Source organism: Amblyraja radiata, chromosome 4, assembly GCF_010909765.2.
Source record: "Amblyraja radiata isolate CabotCenter1 chromosome 4, sAmbRad1.1.pri, whole genome shotgun sequence".
NCBI lineage: Eukaryota > Metazoa > Chordata > Chondrichthyes > Rajiformes > Rajidae > Amblyraja > Amblyraja radiata.
In genome coordinates, this window is record NC_045959.1 from 35498209 (window position 1) to 35522628 (window position 24420).

The 24420-nt window shown below is 43.2% G+C and overlaps 1 protein-coding gene across 1 annotated transcript in view; it reads left to right on the forward strand.

The window, feature by feature from the left end:
• The first annotated feature begins 294 nt into the window (after positions 1–294).
• csmd3 (CUB and Sushi multiple domains 3) overlaps positions 295–24420 on the forward strand; it is a 751933-nt gene continuing 727807 nt past the window's right edge. The window contains 3 exon segments of the mRNA XM_033020379.1: positions 295–391; positions 13430–13517; positions 20894–21018. Coding sequence (XP_032876270.1) covers positions 295–391; positions 13430–13517; positions 20894–21018 — 310 coding nt within the window.

Below are 24420 nucleotides of genomic sequence, written 5' to 3' on the forward strand. Positions count from 1 at the left end.
TCACTGAGTCTATACTTGGTCTCGCTGATGTAGAGGAGGTCACATTGGGAGCACCAATAGCAATGGATACGGTTGGAAGGGATGCAAATGAACTTCTGTGTCACCTTGAAATGTCTGCTAACTTCCCTGGATAGAAGTGAGGGAGGAAGTGTAGGGACAGGTGCCTGGGGTAGGTTCCTGGGGATGAAGTAGTTGGGTGGAGATGGATGTGCAAACCAAGGAGCTGCAGAATAAGTGATCTTGAACAAAAGTGGAATAGGGTGAGGACATGCCGATGAGACTGGCGATGGGATCATGATGAAGATGAAAATATCTGAGAAAGGCATGCTGGATGTGGAAGCTGGTGGGGAGAAAGATGAAGACCAGGAACACTCTGTCCTTATTCCGTCTGGTAGGAGGGCTAGCAGAAATGTAGACAGCAGGGGAGACGTGGCTGAGTGCTCCATTCACAGAGCAGGAGATAAGGCATTTACAGAATAAAGAGGACTCTCCAATATCCAAGAGTTGGATTGTTTTCCCCAGAACACTGGATATTGAGGGATGGCCTGATAGAAGTATATAAATAATCTAAATATATAAGTAATAGGAGCAGAATTAGGCCATTCGGCCCATCCTGTCTACTCTGCCATTCAATGTCCCTCCTAGTCCCATTCTCCTGCCTTCTCCCCATAACCCCTGACACTGACATAATATATTTATATATTATCTAATATATAAGATTAAATTATGAGATTCATAGATAGGGTAGACAGTTAGAGCCTTTTTCCCAGGATGGAATTATCAAAGACGAGAGGGCATAGCTTTAAAGTAAAAGGGAGACGGATACTGGAAATGTGTGGGGAAAGTTTTTTATACAAAGGGTGATGGGTAGCTGAAAGATGCTGTCAGAGGTGCTGGTGGAGGCAGATACAATAGTGCAGTTTAAGATGTTTTTAGATAACTGATGGATATGCAAGGAAGGGAAGAATATGGATCACGTTCAGACAGATGATATGCTATCTTGGCATCATGTTCGGCATAGCCTGTATGGTCGTGGTGATGCCTGTTTGATCGTGAGTAGTCGCCCAAAGAGTCGTACCTTTTTCTGGTCACCGCTGGATTTTCAACATATTGAAAGCTTTCGGCGACCTGCTGCGACTATGACGGGTGCCGGCAAGCCGCCGAAGAAAATGCGTAAGCGGGACAGGCCCTTGAGGAAAATGTTTGCCAGGCGTATAAGAGAGTTAATTGAGTGAAATTGACTGGGTCTCTGCTCCACAGGGAGACGCTATAATATAACAAGTTTGTTCTGACTAAATTTTGTAATTGGCACAGAACAGAACAGGGTGATCCAGTTTTTTGGCAGTGCTCTGTAAGATATTGGCCGGCAGCTCGTGAAAAGTGATACATAACAGGCATGGACATTTTGTCACGATTTGTAAGTGGAGTGCCTATTCGGTTTTTAGGTTCAATTTGACCCTGAAGTCATTGGCGTAATATTCTACCCTGGAAATACGTAATGTTGGTACATTTTAGCACTTTGAGGCCTCACAGAGCCTCTCGCTCCTCATCCTTGAACTTCTGTGTCTTTCCAGTTCTTGCTAAAAGTCACCTATTCAACAATAGTTTTGGTTACATGGTGTGACCTGAATTCATGCGATTTGACTGCCAATATCATTTTAGATAACAATTAACTTTGTTGATCACATTTTTTTTAACAGTAAAAATTGCATTAAGCAAGCTTTTATACTGCATGGTTTTAATGCTTTGTTTGTGTGTTACCATCCTAATATTGAATGCAGGCTCAGCACATTTCTGTAGCTGTGTCTCAGCCTTGGATATTAACTTCTTCCCTCTTCTCTGTCTTTGACTGTATTTATATTATTTTAGGGTGAGTGACTCTTATAATAATCACTTATTTAATTAAGCCTCTCATGTGTGTCATTCAATAACAGGAACATTTGTGGATAAAAGATGGAGTAAATCAGTGGGTCAGGCAGCATCTCTAGAGAAAAGGAATAGGTGATGCTTTGGGTTGAGACCCTTCTTGTCTGAAGAAGGATCTCAACCTGAAACTTCACCCATTCCTTTTTTCCAGAGATGCTGCCTGTCCCGCTGAGTTACTACAGCATTTTGTGTCTATCTTTAGTTTAAACCAGCATCTGCAGTTTCTTCCTACACATTGGTAAAAGATAGTCAGGAAGTCAGGAAGTCATGTCTTCCCTTATCCACAACTTGTACATTGTTAGTATTCAAGACAGTTGGCTTAACACGCCAGTTTGAGCGACTGTCACACGAGGCTTGCTGTGTCAATTTATAGCCCATGTAAAAACTTCTCATTCTGAAGACTATTTTTTCTCAAAGTCTAAAGAATTGAACTGACTTTGTTCTGCATAAGGTGCTGGTGAACAATCTATGGGAGAATGTGTGTATATATATCTTAATTGAATATTTCAATTTGCATAATCATTCATATGTGGAATAGAAGATTATATATTATTTGGTTAATTTAGACTGGTTATCTCATACACTTTCCAAATTTTGCCTTTAGGCTGACAGCCAGTTCTGATTAATTATGGCTTTGTAATATGTTTTACATTGGAACTAAAATGTAAATAGGATTTTTTTGTTATCATATTTCCAATTGAATGTCAGTGTATGTCCAAACCTCTACTCTTGTTTGACTGGACGCTGTTTATATATACTGCTTAACAGTAGAAATTAATATAATTGTGTTAGGCTTTTAGAAATCTGCAATGTCCAAGATTCAACTCAACAAAATGAATAAAAAATAACAGTATAGGTTGTGGATTTTGTTTCTGCTTTGGGCACAATTAGTAATGTAGACATAAATGTAGTGTTGGAGTAGACCAGTTAGCCTCAAGAAGATCATGGCTGATGACACACAACCTCAACTCTGCATTTCCACGGATCTGATTATCTATCACCCCATTGATTATTAAGAATCTTTCCAACTCTACTTGAGAAATATTCAGAGACCCTGCTATCATTCTTCTTTGATTTTGAGAGTTCCAAAGACTCTCAACTCTCCTGGAGGGGAAAAAAAAGCCTCAACTCTGTCTTAAATGGGTGACACCTTATTTTTATACAGTGACTCTCTATCTCCATTCTTATCCTGCAAAAGGAAATATGTTCCACAATTTCTCTTTGTCAAGACCCCTTAGCTTATTTTCCATTCACAATTTGCTCAGCAGAGCAATAGATTTCCAAAATCAACTCATGCTTCAAGTTCCATGAATGCACAAATGTTAAAAATGCTTTGAAAAAAATTATTTGTTTTCTCGTAGAGTCATCAGTGATACAGTGTGAAAACAGACCCTTCGGCCCAACTTGCCCACACTGGCCAACAATGTCTCATCTACACTAGTCCCACTTGCCTGCGCTTGATCCATATCCCTCCAAACATGTCCTATCAATGTACCTGTACCCTGTTTCTCTTGGCATTAGCAATATTCATCGTAATTTGCTGAATTCTGCTGTACGCAGGCTAATTACTAAAATAGGCAGTGTTTATGGAAGTGTTAGCACCACCATTTTAAGTTAAATGGTTTTGAAATAGTTGAAAAAGTAACTACAGAAATTCAATTACTACATTCATTACTGGACAGTATTCAATTTCTTATTAAAATTATTTCTAATATTTAAATTCTTGTGAGACATGGCCAATTATCCCAGGAGAAATATTAAAAAGTAGTGAGCACCTGCTTTTAGATCTGCAGAGGTAATAATTGAACAAATAAATACTTGAACAAAACACTAAGTTCATGAGGAACTCAACGGGTCAGGCAGCATCCTTGTAGAGAATGGATAGATGCTGTTTCAGGGGTGAGACCATTCTTCCTTCCCCTGAAAAGGCTACCTCAGCTGCTGAGTTCCTGCAGCACTTTGCATTTTACTCAAAATTCCAGCATACGATCGTAGAGTATTGGATCATAACAATGTAAATATATGCTTGCATTGCCTAAACATTATAACACCTTTTCATCCATCTTTGCAATATTTAGTTCACCAGAATTGGTAATGTGATTTTAATGTCACAGTTAATGACAAAATATTCACCATTATCGTGATAAATCATCATAGAGTCATAGAGTGATACAGCATGGAAACAGGTCCTTCAGCCCAACTTGCCCACACCGACCAACATGTCCCAGCTACACGAGTCCCACCTGCCTATGTTTGGTCTATATCCCTCCAAACTTGTCCTACCCATGTACCTGTCTAACTGTTTCTTAAACGTTGGGATAGTGCCTGCCTCAACTCCCTCCTCCGGCAGCTCATTCCATACACCCACCACCACAATTTGTGTGAAAATGTTACCCCTCAGATTCCTATTAAATCTTTCCCCCCACATCTTACTTATTCACTATTAACGTGTGTTTAAGTGCAGCAAAATATATTGATGAAATATAATAGATTTTGATTTGGAAATACCTGGCATGAGGACAGTTCGAGATTTTGAATGCCAAATATCACATGCATATGTTAGTATTTCTCTGTGGCTTCGGGAAAATTTGATTCTGACTGCTGATATTGTAGAATTTGATAAACAAACATTAAATCGCAGGGAAAATATTTAAATCCGTTACTTGTTGTTTGAACAATGTTCTTCAGGAAATTTAGTTCTCAACTAAAGCATTCCTTCTAAAACTGAATCCATTAGCTTTACAAATACAAAATGACCAATAACGAAATATATCATCACATTTCTGATTAATTTCCACCATGGGCAGAAGACTGTTGTGTAATTTATTTTGAAGGAGTTAAGAGCTATAAGGATAAAGAGTACAATATGAAGTGGCATGGACAATACTTTTATGTTTTGGAGTTTGGACAATGAAGCATGAGGTATGGCTCATGAACATGACCATGGAAACTAAACTATGAACAAGGTAGCAAACATGAGGAAAGCCCTGAAAACACTGGGTGAATAAAACTGTATATTGGCCATAAAATACCTACTGATATACATAAGTGTTACTCAAGCTGCTGATTTGCATATATTTCGCAGTCTGCAAAAAGGAATGCAAAATAGTGTCTACTCACTTGTGAAATTAATTAATTGACTTTAAAGGAAATCTGCTTTGAGAGTGTAGTCAGATATGTTGTTGTTATGTTTTACGTGTATAGTGCAACTGACTGTCTTGTCTCATCTTTATTTCAATAAAATATAGAATTCTGTAGATTTTGTTGATGGCAGACCATGAGTAATTATTACATGACCAAGTATCTTACTTCTAAATTGTATCTCCAGGAAATAACTGGAGTATTTTCATGCCATCAGGTTACACTTGAAAAATTAGCTTGAAGCTATTGGGCATAAATTGAATTTTCAACATTTGCTAATTACACACAGAGTTTGAATTGGTAATTGTTTATATTTTTGAATGTGAGGGTGAAAAGTCGGCTCTGTCTCAAATAACTTTCTGTTGTTGAAGAAATCAATTACAGAACTTAAACCCGAAACGTGTAAGAAAGAACTGCAGATGCTGGTTTAAAATGCTGGAGTAACTCAGCTGGTGAGGCAGCATCTGTGGAAAGAACGAATGAGCGACGTTTCGGGTCGAGACCTTTCTTCAAACTGGTCGGGGAGTGGGTGGGACAAAGATAGAATGTAGGTGGAGACAGCAAGACTAGTGGGAAAACTGGGAAGGGGAAGGGGATGGAGAAAGCAAAGGCTATCTGAAGTTAGAGAAGTCAATGTTCATACCGCTCGGGTGTAAACTACCCAAGCAAAATATGAGGTGTTGTTCCTCCAATTTGTGCTGGGCCTTACTCTGACAATGGATGAGGCCCAGGACAGAAAGGTCAGGTTGGGAATGGGAGGGGGAGTTGAAGTGCTGAGCCACCGGGAGATCAGGGAGGTTAAGACGGACATGCGTAGGTGTTCAGTGAAACGATCGCCGAGCCTGTGCTCAGTCTCACCGATGTAGAGTAGTTGACACCTACAGTAGATGAGGTTGGAGGAGGTGCAAGTGAACCTCTGCCTCACCTGGAAAGACTGTTTGGGTCCTTGGGGGGAGGTAAAGAGGCAGGTGTTGCATCTCCTGCAGTTGCAGGGGAAGTACCTGGGGAGAGGGTGGTTTGGGTGGGAAGGGACGAGTTGACCAGGGAGTTTCGGAGTGAACATTCTCTGCGGAAAGCAGAAAGGGGTTGAGATGGGAAGATGTGGCCAGTAGTGGGATCCTGTTGTAGGTGGCAAAAATGTTGGAGGATTATATGCTGGATGTGACGGCTGATGGGGTGTGAGGTGAGAACAAGGAGGACTGTCCTTGTTACATATGGGGGGAAGGGAGAGTAAGAGCAGAGCTGCGAGATATCGAGGAGCCTCATCTATACTGGGATCTATAAACCCGAAGCAGCTACCATATTTAAGACATTACTATTAGAATGCACAATACAATTAGAAATACAATGATCAGTCGAAGCACTCCCAAAGATGTAGGTTTGTAGATTAATTGGCTTCTGTTATATGCTCCTCGTGTGTCGGGTGCAAAACTGGGATCAAGTAGCACGAGTGTATGGGTGATTGATGGTCAGTGTGGGCTCAGTGGGCCAAGCGGCCTAGTTTCATGCTGCATCTCTAAGCTAAATGAAACTGAACTAAACACTGTACAACAATTTGGATATAGATAACATTAGTCGGCAAATCAATGAGGTCCACATGTGATGTTACACTTATTTCAAATTTCTAGAGAAGATACATTTTTCACCAACAGCCATGTCCGACAACCCCTTTAATTTTCCTCATTGGAGAGCTTTGATCTATCTTTAATCAGACTTTACCCCACTAAATGTTGTACTCTTTATCCTTTATCTGTGGCGAGTGGACAGCTTGATTGTATTCATGTATAATCATTTATTTGACTGGATAGCACAAACAAAAGCTCACCACTATACCTCGGTACACATGACAATAATAAGCTAAACTATTTTTTATGGGAGTGGCAACCAAGGAATGTGTAGGCAAATTGATTTGGATTTTCCCATTAAACTTTTTTAAATAACATTTTAATTCATCTAAAACCAGATTTATTTTTTTTTATTAACCAAAAATATTTTAACTCTTTTAACGCTATAAATCCATTTAAATTTTTTTTTTTAGCTCTATCTGATTATCAGGGCCATTATATAATTATGAGGAAAATAATAATGAAGTGCCAGAGGGTCAGGCGGTATTGGATAACGACAACAGAGTAGCTTTCAGGAGATTCAGCCGCAGGGATAACATTGAGGCGACTGTGGGGAGTGGGCAGGGTTCAACACAATTCAAAGTGTTTACATCTGAAACATTCTCTTTTCTTGGAAATCTCTGTCAATCATTTCCCCTCGTGGTTGTTGGAGGAAAAATTCCTGCCTGGATATCAAACCGTGAATTCAATTGTTAAGCCCTGTGGTTACTGTTCAAAGCACAAAGAGCGTCAGCATGAATGCATTTCTGGATGCTGGATGGGATTGCCTTATTTTGCTTTCAGACCATGATCTTAATGTAAGATGAAACATGGGAGGAGATTTTAGTCGAGAAACAAAGTAGTGCTTGAAGTGTAAATTGTTCCAGAAATGAACGTTTCTGGAAAAATGCAATGTCATGTACATCAAAGTAGAAAAGCGATGGGTTAATATTTTGGGTCAGTGTCCTGTTCAGATTGTTTTTCTGTCTCTTTCAATGATGTGAGACCTGTTACTGCCCAGCTTTGCTACTGCATTACAGGATCATCACTGACGTCTTTAACTGTTGCTAACAATTGGGTAGTCAGAGAATGTGTTTCTGCTTTGACACCGGAGGTCCTGACTTTCAATTACATTGACCTGCTGCTCCGACAGAGCTCTCTGATGGAGGTGAATGGGAAATGGCTTTGTCTCCATCTGTTATCGACTTACTAGCAAACTGTGAGGAAGCAATCTAATGACAGAAGAGGCCCCAAGTGGAGTTTCTGACCGTATGTTACCATCTTTTTAAGGTGTCAGTCAGAGAATAATAAGGCCATTGGCTCACATTCGCTGTGGACTGCCACAGTGAAAGTTGGCCACAGTTAATTGGTATCAACATTTGAGGAGCACCAATGAATTTTCCTGAATAGCTATTTTAGTTGACTACGATAAACTTGGAATGAATTAGTTTGTGAAAATAAAACTAATGAAAATAAATTGAGAAGATCCAGTGAAATCTAAATCCGAACACCAGCCAGCATAAATGGTGAATACATAGAAATGGAAATTATCCATGCATGCATTGTGTATTGCCCACATTATATGAAAGTGATCACTTTCTGCTCAGGTATTTGCATTTTGCTGATGGAAAATCTATCAGACGTGTATAATTCAACAATTTTGCTGATTTAAGAGCCGATTTAAGGAAATATTCCACAATATGTTATAAAATGTTAATGTGGTGATGTTTGATGGAGTTACCACAAAAACATATTTTAAATATATGTCAACATCCATCCTGTTATTCCCTTCAAGGATCTTGTATGTTTTAATAAGATCACCACTCATTCTTCTAGACTCCATAGAATACAGGCCCATCTGCAGTTAGCAGCTTTTTAAATGACTTTTAAAGATGCATGCATCGAGATTTGTTAAATAACATGGCACACAGCAGTCAGTTTCGTAATAAAGAAAAACATTTACCATTTTAAATAAAGTATCTGCTGTTGTCCCTCTGGTGAGAAAAAAAAACAATAGTAATTTTGACAGCCCCGCAGAAATTTAGCATGGTGGGTGATTTGACTCGTGCATGGCTTTTGACATCTGATGGAATATTTTTGAACCCTTACAAAGGGTTACATAAACTCAAGTACCCCTAGATGCAACACACTGAAATTCTGCCATCTTTTGGAGAATTTTCAGTTATTTTGTATAAATCATGCCATACAAGGCGACATGGAGGCACAGCGGTAAAGTTGCTGCGTTAAGGGCCTGTCCCACGAGCATGCGACTGCATGCGACAAGCGCGACCAAACGTGGTCGCTTGAGCCGTACGGCCTCGCGGGGCCGGTCCCACTTCGATCGCCGGAGCCGTATGGAGTTGTGCGGAGCTGGTCCCAACATCGCGCGGGGCTCCGAAAAACTGACCGTGTTCAAAAATTCCGCACGGCAATGGCTGCCAGCCCGCAGCTGCCTCGACACCATATGCGCTGCCTCGATGGGCATACATAGTGTCTTGACGCCGTATGCAGCGTCTTGACGCCGTACGTCACGCGCGAACTTCCCGCGGACTTCGCTCGAACTTAGGTCACTCACTCGACCTCCGCGCGGCCCCCGCTTCCGGTTTGGTCGGGCTTGCCACATGCAGGCGCTTGCTGGTGGGACCGGACCTGTACGGGGATCACGCGACCTCCGCGCGGCCTCCGCTTACGGTTTGGTCGCGCTTGCCGCATGCAGGTCGCATGCTCGTGGGACAGGCCCTTTACAGCGAATGTAGCGCCGGAGACCTGGATTCGATCCTGACTACAGGTGCTGCCTGTACGGAGTTTGTACGTTCTTCCCGTGACCTGCGTGGGTTTTCTCCGAGATCTTCGGTTTCCTCCCACACTCCAAAGACGTAAATGTTTATAGGTTAATTGGCTTGGTAAATATAATTAACACTATCCCCAGTGAGGATAAGGTAGTGTTAAAGTGTGGGGATCGCTGGTCGGCGCGGACCCGGTGGGCTGAAGGGCCTGTTTCCGCGCTGTATCTCTAAACTAAACTAAACTAAACTGAAAGTAAGTGAAATCTTGCGGAATCCTGGGACCAAAAAAAAGGAGAATGAAATTAAGTTGATATTTGTGAGTTATCTCATTAATGCTTGATACTGTTCCTCTGATAAATGAAATCAATTAAAACAAAGGCAAGTTAGAATTATCCAACACATTAGCTTTTCTTCAATTCACCTTACTTTTGAAGAGGGCCACATTCCACATTCTTCAATGCACTTAGGTTCAGGTTTATTATTGTCACTTGTATCGAGGTACAGTTATGTATTCTATCCAATCAAGGTGGATAACACTATTCATAAATACAATCATGTCAAGCTCAAGTGCAATAGATGGAGCAAAGGTTAACATACAGAAGGCAGAATATATAGTAGTTCTCTGCATAGCATGTAACAATTCCAAGGCCAAAATCCAATGTTCGCAAGGAGATAGAGGAGAATCTACCTCGATACAGTACACTAGCTTATGAAAGGATGGTTCAGAAACCTGACCATAAGGGAAGAAGCTGTTTCTGAGTCAGGTGGTGCACGCTTTCAAACTTCTGTACCTTCTGCCCGATGGGAGAGGGGAGAAGAAAGGACGACCAGGGTGGGAAAGGCCTTGATTATGTTGGCTAGTTTTCTGAGGCAGCATGAAGTGTAGATGGAGTCAATGGTGTGGAGTTTGGTCTGCGAAATGGGCAGGATTACATCCACAAATCTCCCTCTTGACATTTAATTGGGATCTTTGCTATCAAAAAGTATCACATTTAAAACATTGCACAAAATTCTTGATGTGCATTATCAGCAAATACAGCATCCACTGGCATGTGGCAACATTCCACATTACCTTTCATTCCCCCATTGATTCCCAGAGTCGATCAGTGTGGTTCATTTCTATTTCTCAATTAAAATCACCAACCTCAGGCTGCACATCACTGGACCCATTGTATCGGTGCTGCTGTTTGGATAACATGCTGCAAATAATTGTCACTAGAACCATAGAAACATAGAAAATAGGTGCAGGAGTAGGCCATTCGGACCTTCGAGCCTGCACCGCTATTCAATATGATCATGGCTGATCATCCAACTCAGTATCCTGTACCTGCCTTCTCTCCATACCCCCTGATACCTTTAGCCACAAGGGCCACATGTAACTCCCGCTTAAATATAGCCAATGAACTGGCCTCAACTACCTTCTGTGGCAGAGAATTCCAGAGATTCACCACTCTCTGTGTGAAAAATGTTTTTCTCATCTCGGTCCTCAAAATGTTTTTCTCATCTCGGTCCCCTTATCCTTAAACTGTGACCCCTTATGTTGGACTTCCCCAACATCGGGAACAATCTTCCTGCATCTAGCCTGCCCAACCCCTTAAGAATTTTGTAAGTTTCTATACGATCCACCCTCAATCTTCTAAATTCTAGCGAGTACAAGCCGAGTCCATCCAGTCTTTCTTCATATGAAAGTCCTGCTATCCCTGGAAACAGTCTGGTGAACCTTCTCTGTACTCCCTCTCAAGAGCGGAACTCGCTATCAAAACATGGAGGGGACGGGGGACACATTTTTTTGGCGGCCACGCGCGCATGCGCACACACACACACACACACACTCTCAAAACATGGGGGGGGTGTGTCCCCTCTGGCCCCCCCGGGTTTTCCACCCCTGCTCCCTCTATGGCAAGAATGTCTTTCCTTAGATTAGGAGACCAAAACTGTACACAATGCTCCAGGTGTGGTCTCACCAAGGCCCTGCACAACTGCAGTAGAACCTCCCTGCTCCTTTACTCAAATCCTTTTGCTATGAATGCAAACATACCATTCACTTTCTTCACTGTCTGCTGCACCTGCATGCCTACTTTCAATGATTGGTGTACCATGACACCCAGGTCTCGTTGCATCTCCCCTTTTCCTAATCGGCCACCATTCAGATAATAGTCTACTTTCCTGTTCTTGCCATCAAAGTGGATAACCTCACATTTATCCTCATTATACTGCATCTGCCATGCATTTGCCCACTCACCAAACCTATCCAAGTCACCTTGCAGCCTCCTAACATCCTCCTCACAGCTAACACTGCCCCCCTACTTGTGAAAGGTTGGGTATCACCATTTCAGGAAGGATAGGGATGTTGTCATTGGTGGGACAAACAATCTTCCACCATCAAAATAGGTTAGCTGCTGGTTCGCTGTCTTATTGTAGGATATATTTAATGTATTGCAAGTTGACATCAATGTCACCCCAGATAACAAGCTAGCAACACCATAGCACAGTTATCTCACAGTTCTGGCAATTTGGATCTTGACCTTCAGTCCTGCATAGACTTTGCATGTTCTTCCTGTGATCACATTGTTAATTCTGGATGTAATACTCTCTAGTCTGGTTCAGTAAAACCACTTTGTCGAACACTGGAGTCCAAACCCTTTGCCTATTTGTATACAACACCACGGGGCCTGCCTCGGATTCACTCACTCGAGCCCCCAGCAGTCTCGCGTAAACAGAAGGAAAGACAACCAACGCGCCCCAACAGAATGATCGCCCTTATATACCTCTATACAGTGGCGGGAAAACTAACGGCATGCAAGTACAGGGGGAGGCAACCACGGCAAACCAATCATAGCACCTATTCAGTGCAGAGAAACAAAGTAAAACATATTAAGTGAGGTAACGCCTCTGGACCAATCACCAACACGGAACATGCGTCAGTGTATTGAAACATAACAGAAACCACTTTAGGAACACAGACTTGGTGGTGACAGGTGAATCACATGAGCAGAAGCTTCCTGGAGCTTCTTCAAAGGTCTTCAGAGGTCCAGTCTTACTGGTGACAGCTAGGTCACATAGGTCTCCAGCACCTTGCAATGTATTGTCACTATCAGTGCAGCCCAATCTTTCACAGACACCTGCCATTTCCTAAAGTACCTAAATCACTGCAGATACACAACATGGTTTCCTCCTCATGCACTGGATTTTACCCACATCGCTAAAATATGTGGGTTGTTGGGTTAATTGCCCACTGTAAATATTCCTTCTTCTTTTTGCATATGGCGCGCACAGCCTAAAGCTGCAGGACAACTTGTTCTATTTGATCTTATTTGATTGTGCACGCCAGGTTGATTGCATTCGTCGAAACAGGGCGGACCATGTGAAGGTTGCAATCTCCAACCCCAAAATTATTCCATTTGCCTAGATGAGTGCGACATTTTTGGGAGAGTTGATTTGAATGTGGAGCGCATAAAATGGGTATGATTAGATTAGCGTGAAAATGTGTGCTTGATGGTCAGCTTGGACTTGGTGGACCAAAGGGCCTGCGTTGGTGCAATTCCTTTCAATGACTCTAATTGTGGCTAGAATTGGGGAAAAAAATAATATATTTAATGCTAAGCGCAAAGTAATGTTTGGATGGTTCACTGAAGTGCAAAATAAAAACATATACTCTCTTTAGTTAGCAACTTCAGATCTGTGACTGTTTTTCTGAAGAGATCAGTTGCTTGGAAGGTTTTGTGTTTTCAATGACTAATTATGAGAAAAGAAGGCTGTTTGCTTTGTGCATTTATAATAATTTATGTTGATGTTTCAGTTTACACAAAATAAAATATCTTACTGAGATGATCGTTATTTGTTTCACAAACTTTGCAATAATTTTATGATCTAAGTACAATACAAGGGAGATGACTGAAAAGGAGTGTTAATGGAAAAAAAAATTCTGCTTATGTTCTTAATTCATGTTCCTTTGTTTATAATATTTTGCAGTGAATGAAGGAAGAATAAAGCTAGCATCCAGCTCTTGCCCAGATCCTGGAGAGCCTGACCACGGAGTAAGAATTGGCTCTGATTTCAGGTAACCAATTATTTTATGCATTTCTGTGAATTGTAATGATATGTCAGGAATGCAAATGGTTCCAAAACTTGGGGGGGGGATTTGCCATCAACCGTCCCCATTCATTCATTCGAACTTGTGCAAGAACTGTGGCAGTAAAACAACAAACACTGCTTGACAAAGCCATGTAATCGTGCACATGGATGATACGCCCACTTTTGTTTGCATTTGGAAAAGTGTGAGGAATGGTCTTGAGCCGAAACATCACCCATTCCTTCTCTCCAGAGATGCTGTCTGTCCCGTTGAGTTACTTCAGCTTTTTGTGTCTATCTTTGGCAAAAAGTGGTATGATGGTGGTGGGTGGGTTTGTCTCATTAAATATTTGAACTATGTTTAGAAGAGTTTTTATTTTTCTGCCGGATATTGTAAATAATTGTCAAACTATTTGCACTGATTGGGAATGTGCCATTGAACACATATTATTGAAACACAGATTTCAAATTGAAATAAAGAACTTGCGGGTTCTGGAATTCCACGTGCAACGCCAATAACGATCATTGAAATGAATGCAACTAAATCGATGTAAGAGAAAATATTGTGGGAAAGTTTGTTCTTCTTTTTCTTATCGAGTCCACACACAAGGTTAGAAGTTGTTCAGCCAGAGCTGAACACACTTCTCGGCATCTGCACAATGGTGTCTGTCTTGCGCTTCTTGTGCTTCTTGTGCGTGGTGGTGGAAAGATTGGTTGAAACAGGGCCGCGACGTGAACGCTCTTTCCTTGGCCCCGGGAAAGTTTGTTGATTTCATGGTTTGCATGGTTCAAATGAACGAAGTGGCTCCAGAGAGAGAGTGGACGGATTAATTATAAGTTTCCAAATATCTTGAACATTGAAGTATAGAGCACAGGAACATAGAACAGTACAGCAGAGCAAAAGGTGCTTTAGCCCACAATATCTGTGCCAAACATAATGCCAAGACCACCCCTCTTCTACCTACACGTAATGCATATCACCCCAATGCCTATCCAAAAGACTGCTGCAGTGACCAATTCTGGCAGTGATGTCCAGGTAACCACCACCATCTGTGTCAAAAAAGCTTTCCCCACTTATCTATTTTAAACTGCCCTTCTCACGTTAAAGCTGTGCCCTGTAGTATTTTATATTTTCGTCCTCAGATAAAGGCTCTTAATCTTTACCATGTCTATGCCTCTCAAAATTTAATTTGCTTCTGTCAGGTCTCCTTTCAGCCTCTGACAATCCAAAGCAACCAATCCAAGTTTGCCCAACTTCTACTTATAACTAATTCCCCCTAATGCAGGCTTCATTTTGTTAAAACTCCTCTGCACCCTCTCCAAAGCCCCCACATCCTTCCTGTAATGGGGTAACGAGAACTGTACGCAAGACAATAGGTGCAGGAGTAGGCCATTCGGCCCTTCGAGCCAGAGGCACCATTCACTGAGATCATGGCTGATCGTCTACATTCAATACCCCGTTCCTGACTTCTCACCATATCCCTTGACCCTGCTATCTTTAAGAGCTCTATCTAACTTTCTCTTGAAAGCATCCAGAGAATTGGCATCCACTGCCTTCTGAGGCAGAGAATTCCACAGATTTCCAACTCTCTGGGTGAAAATGTTTTTCCTCATCTCCGTTCTACATGGCCTACCCCTTATTCTTAAACTGCGGACCATGGTTCTGGACTCTCCCAACATCGGGAGCATGTTTTCTCCACATTGCAGCCAAACCAAATCCTAAACCTCCCTCATGACTTCCTGATTCTTATTCTCAATGCCTTGTCCAATGAAGGCAAGCATACCATATGCCTTCTTTACCACTCTCTCTTCTTGCATTGCCACTTTCAGGGAGTTATGAACTTGGACCAGAAGATCCCTCTGTGCATCAATGCTGTTCAGGGGTGTCGGAAAGAACTGCAGATGCTGCAGTTGAAGGTAGACACAAAATTAGGCAAAAGATTTGCCTAACCTAACAACCTAAGATGGTGCCTGCCAGCGGCGACTTTTTGCTAACAGCCAAACAGAAGAAGATTACTTACAGCAACAAGCAACTTACCTTGATTGGAAAAACGGCAGAAATCTGCGCCGTAACAGAAAAGCTGCTAGTACATCTGAAAGCACTAGTGATTTCGCAATCTCTGCGGGAGCCACCGACTGCAAGTGTTCCCTGGACAGCTGGAGAGAACCCGACCCGACTGGGAATCAAAGAGACTGTACCTGGAAACACCACCGGAGCCGACGAGCAGGATTTCCCGGGAGCAACGGAGCTGGAGCTGCCGTCTGGGAGGGAATCCCCAATCGGAACGGAGCTGGAGCTGCCGTCTGGGAGGGAATCCCCAATCAGAGCTGGAGCTGCCATCTGCAAGGGAATCCCTGTACCAGCGCCTGGAAACTATGGGGAGGCCTCCATTGTGTACGGAAACGTGGCCGACGGGCAGGACTTCAGGTCGGACTGAAGCGCAGGGGAACAACTCCAGGACTGTTTGGCGCCTGTAGACTGGGCAATGTTCATGGACTCGGCAACGGACCTGAACAAATACGCCACAGCCGTTAAAGACTTCATAAAGAAATGTGTGGAGGATTGCATCCCTACAAAAACCTTCCGAGTGTTTCCCAATCAGAAGCCTTGGATGAACTTTGAGATCTGCACTCTCCTGAAGACCAGACACCGGGCATTCATATCTGATGATACAGTGGTCTACAAGAAGGCCAGATACGACCTTGGTCAGGCCATCAAAAAGGCCAAAAGGGACTTTTGCTCCAAGCTGGAGGATGAGACAGATGTTCAGCAGCTGAATGCGTTTTACGAGCTCAATGCGTTTTACGCACGCTTTGATAGGGAGAACACTGATGTGCTTTCTCGAGCCACCATTCGCTGTGAAGGTATTTCAGTCACAGTCACAGAGGCCGGCGTCAGAAAATCCTTCAGAGGGGTGAACCCTCGAAAAGCGCCTGGACCTGATGGTATACCCGGTCGTGTTCTAAAAACCTGTGCGGACCAACTGGCTGGAGTTTTTACGGACATTTTCAACCTCTCACTTCTGATGTCTGAGGTTCCCACCTGCTTTAAAATGGCATCAATTTTACCTGTACCCAAGAAGAGCAAGGTGACGTGCCTCAATGACTATCGACCAGTGGCACTAACATCGGTGGTGATGAAGTGCTTTGAGGACTCTCTCTAACTTCTACAGGTGCACAGAAGAGAGCATTCCTGAAGACTGCAACGACCAGGTTCAGGAATAGCTATTTCCCCACAGCCCTCAGGCTATTAAACTTGGCTCGGACAAAACTCTGAACATTAATAGCCCATTATCTGTTATTTGCACTTTATCAGTTTATTTATTCATGTGTGTATATACGTATATAATGGTATATGCACACACTGATCTGTTTTGTAGTCAATGCCTACTATGTTCTGTTGTGCTGAAGCAAAGCAAGAATTTCATTGTCCTATCAGGGACACATGACAATAACCTCTATTGAATCTCTTGAATCTTGAATCTTGGATCCTCGACTTCCTCATCCACAGACAACAGACTGTTCAAATTGGTGGAAAGGTGTCAGCCTCGATAACAATCAGCACGGGAGCACCTCAAGGCTGCGTGCTCAGCTGTTCATAGTGCGAACTCCATCATCAAGTTCGCTGACGACACCACTGTTGTGGGATGTATCACTGATGGGGACGAGTCAGAGTATATCAGAGATCGACCGACTGACCAAATGGTGTCAGCACAATAACCTGGCCCACAACACCAGCAAAATCAAGGAACTGATTGTGGACTTTGGAAGAGGTAGGTTGGGGACCCACAGTCCCCTTGATGGTGGAAAGGGTCAAGAGCTTCAAATTCCTGAGCGTGCACATCTCTGATGCAATTATAAAGAAAGCACATCAGTGCCTCTATTTCCTAAGAAGATTACGGAGAGTCGGTATGTCAAGGAGGGCTCTCTCTAACTTCTACAGATGCACAGTAGGGAGCATGCTGACCGGTTGCATCATGGCTTGGTTCGGCAACTTGAGCGCCCAGGAGCGGAAAAGACTACAAAAAGTAGTAAACACTGCCCAGTCCATCATCGGCCATGACCTCCCTATCATCGAGGTGATCTATCGCAGTCGCTGCCTCAAAAAGGCTGGCAGCATCATCAAGGACCCACACCATCCTGGCCACACACTCATCTCCCTGCTACCATCAGGTAGAAGGTACAGGAGCCTGAAGACTGCAATGACCAGGTTCAGGAATACCTACTTCCCCACAGCCATCAGGCTATTAAACTCAACTCAAACAAAACTCTGAACATTAATAGCCCATTATCTGTTTATTATCACTTTATCTGTTTTATTTATTCATGTTTGTATATATTTATATAATGGTATATGGACACACTGATCTGTTCTGTATTTATGCCTACTATATTCTGTTGTGCTGAATCAAAGCAAGAATTTCATTGTCCTATCTGGGACACATGACAATAAACTCTCTTGAATCTTGAAATGCTGGAGTAACTCAACGGGACAGGCAGCGAGGCCCTGCCATTAGTCAATAGAGGGAGAAAGACTTTGTCCAGGCAGATGTGCAGTTTAATTTGGCATCATGGTTGGCACAATACCTATTCCTGTGCTATACTCTCCTGTGTTCCAGAGGATATCATTCTTCTTCTTTCGTGTACATCTTCCATGTTTTCACTTGTTGCAATAGATGATGGTGGTAGCAGAATTAGCTCGGGATACTTCCAGTTTCCAGCCCCGCGACGTGGACCCTTCTGCTATGGGGCCAGGATATCACAAATACATTGATTCTACCTAGTGTTAGTGCAATAGAATAGCTGAGGAGTAAAAACATGGATTTTTAAAATGTTTTTTTGATGAATTAAACTATGGAATCAAAAGCGAGAATTAGATGCAGACGTTTTTGTGAAGTGATGCTGATGTAATTCTGCCATGCATTGAGGATCTGAAGAAGGATATCAACCCAAAACGTCACCTATTCCTTTTCTCCAGAGATGCCGTCTGACCCACTGAGTTTCTCTAGCTTTTTATGTCAATACATTTAAAGATACTCTACTGAAAAACTGCATTCAAAATATATGGAGAAAATTAGTAGCATTGCCCAATTGTGCTGAAAATATTATTAACATATTTTAGTAGAGAAATAGTATCAATGGGTCAGATAGACTACTCTTGCTCTTGTATCTGATGTTATGCATAGAGTTCCAGGAGTTGGCAATCTTGATTCTCTCCTGTTTTGCCTCAGTGAATAAATACAATGTAGATATGGGCATTTATTGAATTTGAGACCAAGCCAGCAGCACTGTTTCCTCCTAATTTCTCACTCGAATGGAGGCTTCCAGACTTTCAGTGAAGAATCTCTGTGAGTCAAGATGCCTCTGAATGTAAAGGCCAAGGGAAGTGCTGTCTGGGTAAGGGTAAGACCATGGTTTGGTGGTTGGTGAGCAACTCTGCCAATCCATGCATCTTCTGACAGTAATCGATTGTATGTGAGACAATTATAGTGGTAACAACTCTTCACAGATTTAATCTTCCAGCTGTTATATCTACACCAGATTTTAGAACTGCTTTATGTAGGACTGGTGTCTCCTGCTGCCTGACCTTTTGACAGACTGGGATTGAATGACTCCCAAACGAAGACACTTAATGCTGGATTAAGTACTCCGCTCCTTCAATGTTAGCAGTAAGATGCTGTGGATGTTCTATCAATCGGTGGTGGCAGTGCCATCTTCTTCGCTGCCATATGCTGGGGCAGCAGGGTGAAGGCTGCAGACTCCGATAGGATTAACAGGAAGGCTGGCTCCATCCTGGGGTCAGAGTTGGATTCATGGAAGGTGGTCTTGGAGGGGCATCTTGCACAATACAGCTCACCCCCACCATGACACACTGGTCAACCTGAGGTGTGCCTTCCATTAAGATGCAGTACAGAACGTCACAGGAGATCCTTCTTACTTGTGGCTAACAAACTGTACAACTCCTCCCCCTTCTGTCATTGGTCGGACTGCCATCCCCCCCCCCCTCCTCCCCACCTTCTCTCCCCCCCTCCCCAAATCTTTGCACATCCCCGATCCTTTCCACTCGTCAAAAGCTTGCGTTTCCCCCAGACATTAGAGCTACAACTCTCCAGCCAGACATGGTTCTGTGGTCCACAACAGCCAAATTGGCATACATTGTGGAATTGACAGTTCCATGGGAAGATGGTGTTGAAGAAGCTTATGAGGGGAAAAAGACCAAGTACTCTGAACTGACAACTGAAGCTGCCCAGAATGGCTGGAAGACCAAGACTTTCCCTGTAGAAGTGGGATGCAGGGGATTTGTTGCTACATCTATGACCAGTCTATTGAAGAAAATGGGGGTGAGGGGTCGCTCCCTCCAACAAGCAATGGTTATGTTAAATTCAGCAGAAAAAAAACAGCAATTGGTTTTGGATTAAAAGGAAAGATAACAATTGGGCTGCAAGATGAAGACAGGCGGGTATGGAACTGAGGGGGGTGTAACTCGGACGCCAGTTATCACCGTTGAGCCCTCTGGAGATGTTGTGGGATTATCAATGAAACGTCAAAGAAGGAGGGTGCCCACCTGATGACCCCGATGGCGTACCTACCCTACCTTCCACCACTCCAATCCCACTGCAAATATAAAGAGGTGCTGATTTACTACAGGGATTAAAACATCTAGTCCTATTAGCTCAACTAATTAATTCTTCTGACAGTGGAATCTGTTTCCTCTTGACTTCAACAACATCCCTCATAGGTTTGAACCAAAATTCTCACTGTTTAGATAAATAATTTAACTTATTGAGCTCTCCACTTCCTCTTAACCTTCTGCTCAAGTACACAGCATTTTCAAAAATGCACATTTTACCAAAAAAATATTTACACAACTTGGAATTTCTGAAGAACTTCTGCCAATTTCCTGTAATACTCAAATTAAAACCTTGCAAACATGAAGTTATTTTTTATTGTACAATACTTCTAATTATATCTCTAAACTAAAGTGCATGTTGGCTCAAAGGTAATATTGCTTAATAGGAAAGGTGCATGCCACTTTCAAGAATTACATAAAAGATTCTATTTAACATGGATAGCTGTTTTCCAAGGTACATACAACTTCATGAAAATCAATTCAGTTGGTTCAACTGGTTTGCTCTGGCACTAAACCATTTAATTCATGTTTACCCTAGTTGTAGATGCACGACTGTTCCAGTTTTAATTGCATACAAAGTGTTTTTCTTCCCCCATTTCTAGAGATTTTAAACTTGGTTTGTGGATTAGACTTCAATTATGAAAATCATGTCAGATTTGTGTTCACTTTAAATTTGCAGCCATTACATGTAAAAACTAGGAATTTAAGACTTTTTTTGTCGCTTCTCTCCACAGTCTTGGATCATCAGTCCAATTTACTTGCGATAATGATTTTGTTCTGCAAGGATCCAAAAGTATCACTTGCCAGACAATTGCTGAGGTTTTTGCAGCATGGAGTGACCACAGACCTGTTTGTAAAGGTATGGATATTGAACAGATTCATGGCATATTTAATATTTGGCACTGATGCAAAGGTCTCTTATGACATTAAAATATTAATTCTTATCAGCGTCAGTATAGATATGAGCTGTACGGGTATCTCAACACTCTCATCGTCTTTCTTCAACTTCTGCTGTTATGAAAGTAATATCAACTGGAGTGACTTTCTTTCAATCTTTTATCTAATTTCATTACTTTATTACCCTTTGGCAAATTCTGTGCATAATTCATGACAGTATGAATATAATATCCTGTTTTTTATGTTGTGAAGAAGGTCATAACTCATCAGTAACATTCGATTGTAAGGCATTTGAGTTTGTCGGTTGCACAAAAATAGGCATGAAGGCAATTTGTGATGAGAACATTATCACTCTGGATAGGATTGAGTGGGAGGGCAAAACTTGGCGAATTAAGTTCATTGCCGGAGGTTTGAGGTCCTGTACTTCAATAAGAGGAATTAAAAGAGAGATCATTGTTAACAAAATACTGCAAACTAATCAAGTACAGGAGGATCAAGGTGTTCTTGTGAATGATTCACACAAAATTAGCAGAGATGTACACCTAGTACTGCAATTCTGCTGTCGAGCATGTTGCATACAGTGTATCCTGGGGGGGACCAGTCCCTCCATGTTTTTGAGAGGTGGGAGACAATCCCCCTCATGTTTTGTGACCTGGGCGCTACAGCCAGTCCCTGGTCAGCTCGCATGCCCCGGGTCTGGCTGTAGCGCCCAGGTCAGCTCGCATGCCCCGGGTCTGGCTGTAACGCCCAGGTCAGCTCGCGTGGCTCGGGTCTGGCTGTAACACCCAGGTCAGCTCACGTGCCCCGGGTCTGGCTGTAGCGCCCAGGTCAGCTTGCATGCCTCGGGTCTGGCTGTAGCACCCAGGTCAGCTCACGTGCCCCGGGTCTGGCTGTAGCGCCCAGGTCAGCTTGCATGCCCCGGGTCTGGCTGTAGCGCCCAGGTCAGCTTGCATGCCCCGGGACTGGCTGTAACGCCCAGGTCAGCTCGCGTGCCCCGGGACTGGCTGTAACGCCCAGGTCAGCTTGCATGCCCCGGGACTGGCTATAGCGCCCAGGTCAGCTCGCATGCCCCGGGTCTGGCTGCAGTTCCCAGGTCAGCTTGCATGCCCCGGGACTGGCTGTAACGCCCAGGTCAGCTTGCATGCCCCGGGTCTGGCTATAGCGCCCAGGTCAGCTTGCATGCCCCGGGACTGGCTGTAACGCCCAGGTCAGCTTGCATGCCCCGGGTCTGGCTGTAGCGCCCAGGTCAGCTTGCATGCCCCGGGTCTGGCTGTAACGCCCAGGTCAGCTTGCATGCCCCGGGTCTGGCTGTAGCTCCCAGGTCAGCTTGCATGCCCCGGGTCTGGCTGTACCGCCCAGGTCAGCTGGCAGGTCTGGCTGTAGCGCCCAGGTCAGCTCGCATGCCCCGGGACTGGCTGTAGCACCCAGGTCAGCTCGCGTGCCTCGGGTCTGGCTGTAATGCCCAGGTCAGCTCGCATGCCCTTGGACTGGCTGTAGCGCCCAGGTCAGCTGGCAGGTCTGGCTGTAGCACCCAGGTTGGCTCGCTTGCCCCAGGTCTGGCTGCAGTTCCCAGGTCGCCTGCGTGCCTCGGTACTGGCTGCAGTTCCCAGGTCACGAAAACTAATTGAAAAAATATATGCCTGCGGGCCGGATGATTTCAGGTTACTGGCCGGATCCGGCCCGTGGACCATAGGTTGCCGACTCCTGTCCTAGATGTTAGGCCTCATTATGTCCCCCGCCATGTTTTAAAAGCGATTTCCGCCCATGATACCACAAACTGGTTATAAAGCGATTGATACATTAAGGAACACTATTTGGATTACGTGGAGTGAATGGATTATAATGCGATTTTGTTCAGGAACGAAATAATTCCTTGAAAACTTACTTTTGAAATTGACAAGCAGAAAAAATGTTGTATTACTCAAAAAAACAGTGTCAGTTTCTGTGTAAGGTCCGTGCAGTAATCAGATATAATTCTCTCTAAAGTATATAGTCTGGCATTTTCACCACATGTGGTCATTGACATCAACAAGCAATTAGTTCTCATGAAATGTGTGCCATGATATTTTATTAAACAATATACCGTTCAGCCTTCAGTAATTTTATCTACCAGGAACAAACATAAAGTTAAAGCTATTAAATTACATTTGTTTTTGAAAATTAATTAAATTATTGTGCATTTGAAATTTTCTAGCCACCAACTCCCTATTCCCCATTGTCACAACTATTTTCTTTTAACATGGTTTTCTATAACACAAAGTAACCGAGGAACACAACTGTCATGTTCATCAGCCATCTTTATTTAAGAGGGCAAATAGCTTATTGGCCTTTATTGTAAATGGGTTGGAATTTAAAAATAGGGAAGTTCAGTTATAATAGACAATAGACAATAGGTGCAGGAGTAGGCCATTCAGCCCTTCGAGACAGCGCCGCCATTCAATGTGATCATGGCTGATCATCCACAATCAGTACCCCGTTCCTGCCTTCTCCCCATATCCCTTGACTCCACTATCTTTAAGAGCTCTATCTAATGCCCGTCCCACCTAGGAAACCAGAACGGAAACCTCTGGAGATTTTGCGCCCCACCCAAGGTTTCCGTGCGTTTCCCGGAGGTTTTTGTCAGTCTCCCTAATGGTCGAAAGTAGTTTCCGCTTCTATGTTCAGGCGATTATTTCAAAAAATTCAAATCCAGCCGCGACTAAAAATAGGTTGCCGTTTTTAAAAATCGGCAATTTGTTAGTCGAAGCCGATTGCGATGCCAGTTGAAGGTGGTTGCCGGAAGTTGCAGGTATTGGAAGATCTTACCTTCCACTACCTGCAACCTCCGGCAACCACCGCAACCTCCGGCAACCACCTTCAACTAAAAAATTACCTGTTTTTAAAACGGCAACCTATTTTTAGGTCGGTTTTGAATTTGTAAAAATAATCGCCAGAACATAGAAGAAGCGGAAACCACTTTCGACCATTAGGGAGACTGACAAAAACCTCCGGGAACCGCATGGAAACCTTGGGTGGGGCGCAAAGTCTCCAGAGGTTTCCGTTCAGGTTTCCTAAGTGGGACAGGGGCATAACTCTCTCTTGATAGCATCCAGAGATTTGGCCTCCACTGCCTTCTCAGCAGAGAATTCCACAGATTCACAACTCTCTTGGTGAAAAAGTTTTTCCTCATCTCCGTTCGAAATGGCCTACCCCTTATTCTTAAACTGTTGCCACTGGTTCTGGACTCCCCGAACATCGGGAACATGTTTACTGCCTCTAGCATATCCAATCCCTTAATAATCTTATATGTTTCAATAAGATACCCTCTCATCCTTCTAAATTTTAGTATATACAAGCCCAGTCGTTCCATTCTTTCAGCATATGA